We start from the raw sequence: 13,825 nt of genomic DNA, 5'->3' as shown, positions 1-13,825 counted from the left end.
TGTAATGAGCCACTACCGAGGAAACAAAATCACGCATCTGCAGGCTGAAAGTCTTCACATGAAGTTTGCTACATTCTCCAGAATATCAAGTTGTTTATAAAAAGAAATAAGGCTACGTCTCCTTGTTGCAAAGAACTTTAATGAAGACGGATGTAAGTAATTTTGTTGTATCTACAGCCAAACAGTCTCAAACCAATGTATCTAGGTCTGAACTTCCATTGTTGGTATGAACAACTTGAAGCTCATCTGTGATAGTAATCCGCTATGTTCACGGAAACAAGCACTAACGTGGAATTCCTGTTTGGTGACTAGGTCTCTTGTCGCTCTCTAAGATCTCTAATTTTCTACCTTTCCAAGTTCCTATCCTTTCCAGCCCTGTATCCTGCACCTTACCATCTGATCAGTGTTCTTTTTAAGCTCCAAGTCAAACTGCACAGCCTTCATCTATGCCTGGGGAAGAGGGCAAGCTTAACAGGAAATCCCACCACTGTGCTACCTCCTTGCCAGTGTTAAGTCCACACTGTATCCACTTCCACCCATGCATGATGCTTCCTCAACACTAATAGCAGCGTGACAGGAGAATCATTGTTCTAATGCTGCCCTGCAGACAGGTTAATATACCTGTATGGATCCATACAGTCACAAGGACTAATTGGACATAAAATAATCTTTTCCCACAGTTCCTCAAGAGATGGGAGACAGATTGAGGGGACAATTTTTTTAAAAAATACTCAATATATGCATGCAATATTGACACAGGTTTTCCCATATTACTATACTTCTGCTCAAGTTCTCGCTCATTCAAATGAATATATTGGGGGAGAAGGAGGGGAGGGAGACAGTGAAATATTGGAAAGATGCGTACCACAAACGAGCACAAGCCTGGAATATCATTCCCATCAACTCAGCACGCAAGGTTATTAATTTGCAATGAACAGGATTTCTATTTCAAATGTAGGGGTCAATTTGACTTCTGTAGTAAAAACCAAGTTTTCCATCCTTGCCTTTCTCAAGGTTTGTCTATACTACTGTGTAAGTCGACCTAAATTATGCTACTCCACTTAAATGTCTACACTGTGCTGCGCTCACCCGTCAACTTCCCTTACTCTTCTCAAAGTGGTACATTACCAGAGTTGACTGGAGAGTGCTCTGCAATCGATTTAGCAGGGAAGACCTGCTAAATCAACACCTGCTGCATTGACTGCCACAGCGCCAATCTACTGGTAAGTGTAGACTGGGACTCACTGTAGTTTCTATAATCCTGCATGGTTACAAGGAAAGTGTCCTCCACTAACCCATTATTTTTATAGTTATTCCTATGTAATAGAAAGGCATCTCGCTCAGTGAAGAAAGCGACAAACAACTAAACTCTTTTTAACTCAGCTTAAGAAGCCTCTAACGAAACCAACTGATGATTTCTTTACTACACCCACCAAGTAATTTATAGCATTGTTTTTTCATCACCTCTTTGGGGATGAGCATCAGTATGATTGAGACCAATTTCATTTTTCATGAACACACATCAGTAGGAATGAAGTGCAGACGTAACCTAAGCAATGGTATTAAAGGGACAGCTTGAAATATTGTCAATTAGTGAAAAAATACTTTCAGGAAATACATTTCAACAGACTTGCCAACTTATATTGTGTTTTGATTAAATGGCATGGAGGAAGACAATTAACACTGTATTCTCACTTATAAGATGATAGCAGACTTGCCCCTCATTTGAAACTGAAGGCAATTTGAAACTCTGCTTAGAGTGAGGTGGGAGTTCTGGAAAATGCTCATAATACCATCCAGTTTGGAAGGGCGACTCCACTTGCCAAATAAACGTATACAAAGGGCACTTGCTGAAATTACAACTTTATATACGCAAACATATTTTCAGCAGTATACCAAAGAGGTGGGTGCAAATATAGCCCTTTCAGAGGGATGCAGTGTTAAGCAAAGACACAAAATCAACAGAAGTATGTAATAGAATGTCTGCTAGATTAAGGGTGAATGTGTACAGTCAACCTTCTCCTCCTCCAAAGTCTTAAACATTCCCCCAGTAGGAAGGGTTGGGGTTCTCAATAGGGTTTTGAGGCAGAGACCTTGAATGAAAAACAAACTTTTCCTATCTTCCTTTTCTTGTAATCTTAGTTGTTATAGGTAATGGTAGACAAAGAGTTTTGTAAGAGTTTTGTTTTTTAAATTGGTGTCGCTTTGAACACCAGACCACAGGATTTAAGGGAATTTAATCGCTATTTTTGGGATGTTTTCCCCACCATTATAATGCACTTCTCTCACATCCCCAAAAAAGAATGTAGGTTTCTAGACTAATTCTGTTCCTCCAGAATGGACAGAAAGGAACATTTTTTTGTTAGGGCATGAAACTAGAAGGACTAACATCTTAATTAACAGTGTATATTCCCTTATTTAACTGAATCTTGCTTTAAAGCATAGGGTGTTTACTGAAACATGAGCATAACGAACAGCTACAGTAAGAACAACTAATTTCTCAGATCTAAACCAATTAATTGCTCATAGATTGAAAGATGCACCTAAGGTTAGAGAAATTTAACTGAAGAAAAAAATTGACATGTAGTAGCTTTGAATTAATAGTTTTAAAGGAGTTACTGTGTATTCCACCACATTTACAGAAATAGAACCAAGAGTTCTATCGTGTGCTCCAAAGTTCACGCTCTTAAATATTAACTTAACAACTTCATTTCAAGTACGTACACAGAAAAGTACCCACCTTCTAAACATTCCTTCTTATTATCTAGTTTCTCATACGCCTTTGCACGTCTGAAGAGAGCTTTCACATATTTAGGATTAAGCTCAACTGCCTTTGTGCAATCTTGTGCCACTTCTTTCCATTTTTGCTGCAGGTATAAGAACAGCCTAGTTAAAAAGGTACTGCTCATTCAAAGGGCATTATAATAATAGCTAATTTCTCTCAATTTCAGAGCCCCAGCCAAGTAATTATAGCTGTAAGTCTTATGATGCTGGTGCCTCCTCCTGGTTTCCAGCTACTTCTGCATGTTTTTCAATTAGTCACCTAGGACCACAAGCTGTGGGAGCCACTCACAGAAGAGGACAAAGGATACGGGAAAGGAATTTCCAGGGAAGAAGGGAACCAAGCAGTTAGGCAGCATATGTGGGAGAAGACAATGAAATGGCAGGAAAGCATGTGCAAAGGAGCAGAAGACTAGAACACAGGGACACAACAGATGGAAGGGAAAGATGAAATCAGGAGCAAAAGCATACCATGAGATTAACTTCTTGAAGGAGTTACTTCACAGGGATGTTATGCAATAGCACACAGGAGTAGAGGTGGTCCTCAAGAATCTCTACTAAGGTGTGGTCTACATTACAAAAAATAAGAACCCCCAAATGAGGTCTCATTCTTTATCACCTGTAAAATCAATATTAAATCAACACTGGTGCTTTAAAATAATCAGAAAAGAGGAAACTCATCCATAACCTGTCACTGGGATAGAACTGTTTATAAAAATGTTTCTCATATAAAACTGTTTTATAATTAAAGAGTCAAACAAGTGATGTTAAGAAAAAAAAAACAAACAACCATATTTATTCCTTCTCTAACTTTCACACCAAATTCACTCAGTTTTCAAGGCGAGACTTTTGTAACTGCCAGAGCCCAAGTCTCTACCTGGTACTTTAAAATACAAAGCTGACATCCACATACAGAAGGCCAGTTCTTAAGCAGCAGGACTCGTGTTTGTCTTCCTCTCCCAAGGCCTATAAGACAGGCTAGAGGAAGTCAACAGAAATAACTTTCAATTATATCTTGAATATTTGGGCTTGGGAAGGTATTTCCCTGCAGATCAGATTGGCTAAGACCCTGGATTTGTTGTTTTTTGGTAGGTTTTGTGTGCGTTTTCCTGTGCAGCATGCAGCATGGGTCACTTGCTGGTTTAAACTAAAGTAAATGGTGGATTCTCTTTAACTTGAAGTTTTTAAATCATGATTTCAGAACTTCAGTATCTCAGTCAGAGGTTATGGGTCTATTACAGGAGGGGGTGGGTGACCTGTCCAAGTTCTGTGGCCTGCAATATGCAGGAGGTCAGATTAGATGATCACAGTGGTCCCTTCTGGCCTTAACGTCTATGAGTCGGGGGCTAGTGAATATTGAGGGTACAGGTGATAAGATTCTGCTTTCTACATGCAAGAAGGAAGGCAGCACTATTCTGGCACGTGCTGGAGTTGGGGAGGCTAATGGAAGAAGACATAGCACTTTTCAGAGTACAAACGCACTTTAAAGTTCAAGCTTCATACCAGTTGTTCATATGCAGCAGCTCTGTTCTGGTAGAAAGTAGAAAGGTCCATGTTTTTCTCAGGGGGGCATAAACTGATGGCCTCTGTGTAGCACTGAATGGCTTGCTCATATTTTCCTGCTTTAAAATACTTGTTGCCTTTGTTCTTTGCTGCTTGGGCTCTATCAAGAGGGCTCTGAAAAAGAAAAAACAAAGTGACTGATCAGCCACACTTAGCCCTCAGAGTACAAATAAGAAGAGCTACAGAGTGAGTAATAAATAAATGTGGGGGGCTGAGTCCCAATTGTGTCTCTGAACATCCTCCTTTGTGGTTTTCAGGCAGGGCAGAATGCAGCCATCTTTTGCAAGAACATAAGATGGCAGAACCACTTCTAAACGGACTTCGAGACACACCATCAACAAACAACATGTTTGTTCTTTATAAAGCTAGGCAGGGTTTTGCGGGGGGGGGGGGGGTCTTGGAGGGGGGGAAGGTGTTTAGGCCACATGACTGATGAGCTACAAAAAAACAAGGAGACTGGTTTGTAAAACCTATTTCTGTAGTTTAAATGATAGCATCAATGTGAAAAAAACAGAACAGCCTCAAAACAGCTGAAGAAGGAAATCTGTTCCTTACTAAAGTGCATACACTTCATTCACCTGTGCTAAATCAATGGTACGTCAAAAGCATGTTGACAAAGAATGTGCTGTGAAAAGTCCTATTAATCAGGAGAAGCAAAACCTGTTTAGGAAAGCAAAGTTTAATCACTTTCTGCACACTGGACAAGCTATTAACCTCTTGAGAGCTTCAAGTGACCTGTTCATTCAACCTCAAGCTGAAAATGAGAACTGGCCTAACACCCTCTGTTGTTTATGGCAGAAGAAAGAGAGATGGCCTTCCCAAGATGGCCTGCTTCCTTACTATATTCCCCCTCTGGCTCCGCTCTGCCTGTTGCATCACACACACTTTGGAAGAACACCACATGGCCAATTAGGTGTGTCATCTCTCCAAAATACAGAATAAGGTGCCCCTGCCATTCAATGTTCACAAGGAGCCTCAGGTGGAGGCCAGTCTTTGTTTTCAGTCTCATATCATGTATGCCAGATAGAAACCAGCCCAGAATTTGTTACAGTTAAAAGGACAGCATCAACAACCCATACTGTTGACGTTCCCCTCCTACTACTGTTGTTACAATTAACACTTAGATCTGGTCTACACTTAAATATAGGCTGACACAGTTACAGCATTCAGGAGTGTGAAAAATTGACAACCCTGAGCACCTAGCTAGGCCAACCTAACCCCTGGAGTAGACATAGCTAGGTTGATAGAAGAATGCTTCTGTCAGCCTTACTACTGGAGCATGTGGAGGTGGAGTTCCTACAACAGCAGAAAAACCCCTTCCATTGCTATAGTCTGTGTCAACCCTATAGGGTTACAGCAGCAGCTATGCTGCTGTAGCAGCCAGAGTGTAGACATGGCCTTAGACAACTTTAATAGGCTAAAATGAAAAACTTTTCATTTTAATGCATGGGCAACAGTCTAAGCTAGTCAGTTCCCCTTGTTGTTTGTGTGCATCTTTCACCACAATATGAAAATATTTTCAGTAATGGAAAAAATATTTGTAAAACTGCAAAAAATGGGCATTGAGGCCTTGGGGCAACTGTAGCACCTGATGCTACTCTAAACTTTTTTTAAATTGACTAGATCTCAAACTGATAGGGCACAATGATTAATAAAACCATAACCAAAACCATAGGTTAAGACACAAAGACTATCACAACTTATTTATTTAAAACCTATCCTTTTGGCTAGATATATGAGGTTTGAGATCCTTTGACAAGTCACCTTAATTTACCTTCATACTGCAAGGAAGGGAACTTTGAATTTCCTGATTTTGTTTTTAAAAGGAGGATTTACGTCCAAGCATAATCCTCTTTTGATGTACCTTTGTGACTATTTAATTATAGGCACATGCATACACGGAAGCATATGTTTCTGCTAGAGTAAAAAAAAACAGTTTTATCTAATCATATCAAAACGATTACATTTGGTTAGTTTGAAAGTTAAACTGAACCTCAGCCTAATCTGTTACTCATATAAGTGTGAACTTCCTTTCAGATGCAACTCCCAATAACTGTTTTTAGGTTTTACCATTGTTCAAACTGACAGGCATAGAAAAATATTACTGTAAGTACACAGAAAACGTAAGTAACAAAAACAGAACAATGTAATTCACTAGTGTCTGTAGAGATCATCATTTATCTCTTAAACCCATTAACAGCATGCAGGACACTTCTGTATTGATTTCTGATTAAGTCTCTCCAATTGCCATGATATATTTGATAGTGTATAAAGAAAAAGAGTGCAGTTCCACAGAAGATCCCCCCCAGTGAGTTATTCCCAGTAAAACAGGCAACATTGCACAATCACTCTGACAGCCTTCCCACTCTGCACGGCTTATATTTTATTAAAATTATATTCAAAAGATAATACCAATCTATTTTTACACTTGAAAATAAAGAGTAGACCACCGTCTTCAAACTCTTTGGTGATAGTAGACATATAATACATTGGACTAAACAGTCATTTGGCCTGCACTCTGTAAAATGCCAGTGTTAAATGTCTTGATCCCAAATAATGACTTGTCTGATGTTTTACTTTGGTAGGGATTCCTAAATAAGTGTTTGAAAAAGCAGGACCCCAGTTTCTTCATAATTATAGAAGTAACATTTGAGGTAATACAGAATTGTGACAGCACCTGTTACAAAGTTTTTTTTCCCATGGGGTTTATAACTCCCATAAAAATGGACTGGGCCAAACTCTGTCATGAGGATAATTTCTCCTGGACAGAGAGATGGATTTACAATACAAATAGTAGAAGGGTCCAAAATACCACTTTGTACTACTATTGCAAATTGTGATAGGAATTGTTTTGTAAATTTTAACCATCAAATCTATTGTACACTTTTGGAAAGTGCTTTTGGGAAACTAAAGAGAAAAGAGAAATTTAGGACATTAAAAATTGCACTTTATTCTGCATGCAGTCCTCCCTGACGCCCCCCCCCCAAAAAAAAAAAACCCTCAAAAGGTTATAGAGATTTAGTCTATAAAAATGGGTAAACAGAACTAACAGGACAAAAGCCTACTTTAAAAGCACCTTTACATTTGTCTACTGAGTTTACTACTTTATAACAAAGTAAACAGAAGTTAGACTGTTACAAGTTAACATTTGCCAAGAAGTATATTCTTTTGAGTGCATATTTTAATGAGTTATATGCATATACTACCAGAAGGATAGTTTACACATTAATAGTATCTCATCCCCAAATCCTTCATATGCTATGTGAGACTGGGAACTAAAGGGGGATGGGGAGGCTGAAACTGGTTGAACAAGGAGACTAGGATGAGGAGCTGTGGGGAGGAAAGAGACTTGGATTGGCTGTACAAAGAGACTGAGATGGGAAGCCTGAGGAGTGGAGAATGGGACTGGGTAGGCAAGAAGAATAGGACCAGGAATTCAGAAGTAAAATCCATAGTGCCAGAAGAAACAATTTTGCTTCTCAGAAATGTGAACTGGCCCACATGGGTGTTAACTCTGAAACTTAAAGAAGGCAATTAAAATGATTGGCAAAATAGTTAATGCTGACATTTAAGTACATCCAGCAAATATACGGTAATAAACAGACATGACAACAAACAAGCACATATGCACTTAAAGCTGGGATAAAATCTGTCAGGAATGTATTCCATATAGGAAGTAAAAACAGGGTCGATTTAAACAAAAAATTGCTCTGAGAACCCGTTTTAAAATTTTAACAACTCAAACTGTATGACAAATTTACTTGAAAATTAATTCTTTACTCATAAACTAAGTGCAGTAAGTTGGAGGATACATTGTTATTTACATATGGCAAAGATTTTTATTCTATGCTTTATGTGAAAATCTTAACACAACCTTAACCATGGAGCAGCTAGGCAGCCTTTACAACAAGACTAAATGAAGTTCATAATCCATGTACTACCAATATATGTTATAGAAAGATCCAGTGTTTGAACCATGCCATAAACTTTTCTGCAGTAATTTGTAGGAGAAGGGAGGGAAACACATGTAAAATCCCAAAATTCAAAACTTAAAGTACATTCACAGCTTCTCTAAACATCTTTAAAGGGTGTTCTTTCATTTTGGTAAATAACCACTTTCCTTGCATGAAGAACTAGATATTTCAAAGATCTGATTTTTGCAGAGTGTAATTTAGGGGTTTGTTGTTGTTTAAAACAGTTTATCTAGTTCTTTTTATTTTTAGTTTTCATTTGATTTAGTTGTCCATGGATAGATTTAGCAGAGCACATGTAAACTGCCAGAGAACCACCAGTGATTTGTGCTATTACACTCCCACTAATGAATAACTTTGTGGAACACAATAATTTACTTCTCTACATTTAAACACAAACTGGTTTTGGCTGCTATCCCACCAGAAAGATTAGTTTTACAGTTGCTTCTTACTACTAAGCCTTCCTCTCTCCTTCCCAAACCCAACTAGCATTATGATCAGCTTTTCTAGAGGTCTCTACAAACTTAAAGCAAAAAATAGTTACACTGTCTGAATATGAAGAGGCAGTACTTAGGTAAAATACTTACTGGGTACTAATAGTAATACAAAGGAAAGATTCTTGAGCCAATCACTGGCATCACAGCGTAGCACCACCTTCACAACAAAAATTCATGAGGGTTGTTTGAATTATAGGATTATTTTCAACACACTGACAGAGTGCAGACTAGGGATGTAAAAGGTTAATCGGTTAGCATTCGGCTTACAGTTAACCAGACCTTAACTGTTAACCCCGGTGGCCAGCCTGCCGGACCAGCCAGCCAGAGGGACCCCAGCCCCGGCTGAGCAAGCAGGAACCCAGCCACGGTGGGCCAGACAGACCGGAGTTACTTTTGGCTCAACAGAAGGACTGAATCTAGAATGAAGCTGTTCTGATGCAACAAAATAATTTAACTATTTCAACATGTTATGGTCCAAATATGCACCAAATTAAAGCAATCTTGAACTTTGTGACCAATTATGTTATGATTAATCCGCACCTCGATTTACCACAGATTCTAAAAGAGGAACAATGACAACTGCAATAGTACACAGATCTCCTTATGTCTGAGCCTTAACTAGCTTCAGAGTGGAAGCAGTGTTAGTCTGTATCAGCAAAAACAACAAGGAGTCCTTGTGGCACCTTAGAGACTAACAAATTTATTTGGGTATAAACTTTCATTGGCTAGAACCCACTTCATTGGATGCATGGAGTGAAAATACAGGAGCAGGTATAAATACATGAACGGATTGGGGGTTGCTTTACCAAGCGTGAGGTCAGTCTAATGAGTTAAATCAATTAACAGCAGGATACCAAGGGAGGAAAAATAATTTCTGAAGTGGTAAGAGAGTGGCCCATTACAGACAGTTGACAAGAAGGTGTGAGTAACAGTAGGGAGAAATTAGTATTGGGGAAATTAAGTTTAGGTTTTGTAATGACCCAACCACTCCCAGCCTCTGTTCAGGCCTAATCTGATGGTATCTTCAAAGTAACCTGTCTGAGGAGAAATGGGAACTGTTAAGCAGCAGGGCAGACTAAGCCTGGTCTATGCTAGGAAATTAAGTTGGTATAACTACGTCGCTCAGGGGGGCAAGAAATCCTCCGTTAACCTAGCTACCACCTCTCAGAGAGGTGGATTACTTATGCCGATGGGAGAACCCATCCTGTCTGCATAGGTAGCATCTTCACTGAAGCACTACTATGATGCAGCTGCAGTTTTAAGTGTAGACAAGCCCTAAAAAGGCTTGTCCTGTAGTCAAAGGAATATTAAGCTTAAATAAGGGTATGTCAACACTTAAACCGATGCAGCTGCACTGTTGTAGCACTTTAATGTAGACTCTACCTATTCTGACGAGAGGGATTCTCTTGTCGGCGTAGGTACTCCACCTCCCTGAGAGGTGGTAGCTAGCTTGACTGAAGAATTCTTCCATGGACCTAGCACTGTCTATGCCAGAGGTCACCATAGCTATGTCTCTCAGGGGTGTGGATTTTTCACACCCCTGAGAGCTGTACCTAGGCCAATTTAAGTTCCCAGTATAGATCAACCCTAAAACAGGGCAGACACCAGACCTTTGTAAAGGGGTTTACAAGTGAATGAGATGGCACTTCAGAAAATAACTGGGTTTTCAAGTGAACAAAAAAGGAATATAAAAGAATGCAACATGCAAGAATGTATGAGATCTAGATCAGTGGTTCTCAAGACACATGGTACATGAACTCATCTAGATATTTGCCTAGTTTTACATCAGGCTACTGAAAAAGCACTAGCGAAGACGGTATAAACTAAAATTTCATACACACAATGACTTTATACTACTCTATTCACTGAAATGAGAGCACAATTTTTTATTCCAATTGATTTATTTTATAATTATATGATAAAAATGAGAAAATAAGTAATTTCTCAGTAAAACTGTGATGACACTTTTCTATTTTTATGACTGATTTTGTAAGCAAGTAGTTTTTAAGTAAGATGAAATTTAGGGTATGCAAGACAAACCAGACTCTTGAAAGGGGTACAGTAGTCTGGAATGGTTGAGAACCACTGATCTAGATTACACCACAATCTTCTGCCACCCATAAGCATACATTGCCCATTTCGACTGTATAAATATACTACAGATTCTAATTTGTACATTTGGGATTAAACCTGGACTGATTTCAAAGACAAATCCATGATACAAGAACAAAGCATTACAGTAATTCCAATAATCATTAATTTTTCAGTGAAATTAAAGGCTTGTACATTTAAAGCTTTTTAAAAGATTATGCTACCTCACATGGGTGATAGTCAACCTGTACAATTCAATGCTGCAAGAAGCTAGTGAGTACAATACTGTGGTGGCTGCAGGTAAAAGTGAAATTGTTAATTTTATGACAAAAACATGTATAGCTGTCAAGCTAAGTGTAGCAAAATCTTAAGCTTCATAAGCTATTTTTCCACCAGGATCTCAGAAGAAATTCCAGAAAAGCAGCAGTACGGCCAGTCTACTGCTGGCACCACATTGTTTGTTGATGGACTATGCTCATACCTGAGTAGGGCAAATATGATTAACTTTACTCTACCTCTTCTGCAAATTTACCAAATGGTTTCAGTTTCAGGATCTTTTCCCATTACTTTGCGACACCCTTCAAGGAACTATGGATCATGTAGTCGATCAAAACATACGTTTAAAAAATGTGTACAGCTCCAGCAGTAAGATTTCTGTAGCAGAAATCTGAAAAAGTTTGACATTCTAAAGAGAATCTAATGCTTGCAAATTAGGAGATGCTCGGTATTTTCATAGAATCATCATAGGGTTAGAAGGGACCGCAAGGGTCATCTAGTCTAACCCCATAATCCCCACATTTTCCATATATAACAGATTTAACTCCTACTTCAAGTAAAAGTCAACACAACAATAGCTGCAGAGCCATTTTAGGCCCTCCATATTTAGAAGACAAGTGGATTTGAAAACAGTTTTTAGACATCAACACTTGGATTCATGTTATCTGTGTTCATCATCAAGTGGGTTTGCCATTTAAAGTTTTGACATCTAAGACTTTAAATGACTAAATATATTTGTCAATTATATAATCAGATCAGTAAACAAAAGAATCTATGACAAACACTGCACCAAATGCATTTGTCAATTAGACTGACATTTCTGCTAAAGTGGTCAGCAGTGAAATAGTTGTCATTTAACTGAAATCTAAGAATGGGTTTGACAACCCACTGAGATAATGGGGCAATTCACAACTCAAAAGTATTTTTCCACTGTCTGCACACTTAGGAGAGCAATAGTGTCTTGTTTGAACTTCTATATTTTAATTTTTTTTTCATAACAAAGAGAGCTAGAAATAGGGTTTTTTCTAAATGAAGGCTTAAGATCTACACTAGGGGAACTTTTATACTGATATAACTGCATCTACACTGGTGCTTTTACCAGCATAACTATGTTAGAGAAAACCCCACACTATCAACCAACATAGCTATCATGGCAAAGCTTTCTAATGCAGACCTGCCTTCAGCTGCTGGAGAGTCCTTTTGATGATGAAAATATTGTACAATAATCACAATGTAAACAAAAACAGTTATGGCTAATGTAAATAAATCAAAATTTAACACTAAGAAACTTACAAACTAGTCCACATCTTACATTTTGCTATAATTTAGAAGTCAATTTTCAAATGTGAAAATTCAGGAATTTGCTAGAGAAATAAAAAAAAGTGCAATTTAAAAAAAGATCACAACCAACCAACTCACTGATTTACTTGAAAATTCTGAACGTGTATTCTGTATATAGTCAATGTAAGTTTGGAGATCCTACCTACTCATGCATATAGATTTAAACTCTGCTTTGAATGCAAATCTCAATAACTGACTATGGATCAGATATGCTGGCTTCATATTTAAAGAAAATAAGATTTGCTCCTGATCCTGCACTCATTTCTATTCTGTTCTACCCAGCACTTCAGAATAAGATGAGTCCCCAAACCAGAGTCAACAGCTATAATTTCCCTTTGCATCTTAGTCTCAGAAGCAATTTGGATGTACATATTTATGGAGCAATAATATATTTCCAGATCCAATTACTTGTAGATAATGCATACTGCATGATGGGATTCTCCAAATCACACTCATAGTCCTTCTCAAAACTGAGTTATCAGCACTGGGAAGCAGCCAAATTAGTGTTTCATAACAAGCCACTCAAAAGACCAAATAAGTAAAGGAAACATGAATAACTAAACAAGCAAAGGGGTCCTGAAAACTAAAAGCTGACCATTTAAGTTAATAAACTAAACATGAAAGCTAGCTGTACACTGATACTAGGTAACAGTGCCAAGTTAAGGCAGGATGATGCAGACTAGTTATGCCCATCTCAGAACCACTCAACGCCCCCTCGCCCCAGGCAAGAACATAAAGACCGCCACACCAGACTGGACACAGTGGTCCACCCCTAAAATAAGGGGCCAAGTCTCTTCTCGCACCAGTGTAAACCCACTGCTTTCAGCGTGTTACTCCGCATTGACACCAGCGGGAAAAATGCTACGTCCACACTACAAATTACTTCAGTATAAATTACATCACTCGGGGTTGTGAATAATCCACACCCCTGAGCAATGTGAGTTGTAACAACCTAAGCACCAGTGTGGACAGTGCTGCGTCAGTGAAAGAGCTTCTCCCACCTACAAAGCTACCGCCTCTCGAAGAGGCAGGAGTTACTGTGGCTACAGCTGTGACACTGTAGCACTTGTGGTGGAGATGCTCTAAGAGATGATGGGAGATGGTTTAATAACTCCTGCCTCTGCGATAGCTAAAATGCTGACTATACCAGCACTTAGGTCTTGTAACTTAGGCCTTGTCTACACTATGAGGGGAGATCGATCTAAGTTATGCAACTTCAGCTATGTGAATAATGTAGCTGAAGTCGTCATACTTAGATCTAGTTACGGCGGGGTCCACACTACACGATGTCAACTGGAAACTCTC

General features: G+C 38.7%; 1 protein-coding gene across 1 annotated transcript in view; it reads right to left on the bottom strand.

Moving 5' to 3' along the window:
- The window catches only part of TOMM70 (translocase of outer mitochondrial membrane 70), a 31,835-nt gene that overhangs the window by 17,118 nt on the left and 892 nt on the right, over positions 1-13,825 (bottom strand). Inside the window, exons 2-3 of the mRNA XM_077821598.1 lie at positions 4,285-4,458; positions 2,741-2,867 (exon numbers count right to left, since the gene is read on the bottom strand). Of these exons, the coding sequence (XP_077677724.1) occupies positions 2,741-2,867; positions 4,285-4,458 (301 nt within the window). The remainder of the gene's footprint in view (positions 1-2,740; positions 2,868-4,284; positions 4,459-13,825) is intronic.

Source organism: Eretmochelys imbricata, chromosome 1, assembly GCF_965152235.1.
Source record: "Eretmochelys imbricata isolate rEreImb1 chromosome 1, rEreImb1.hap1, whole genome shotgun sequence".
Lineage (NCBI taxonomy): Eukaryota > Metazoa > Chordata > Testudines > Cheloniidae > Eretmochelys > Eretmochelys imbricata.
The sequence above is the reverse complement of the archived record's forward strand: the minus strand, read 5'-3'. Positions and strand labels throughout refer to the sequence as shown.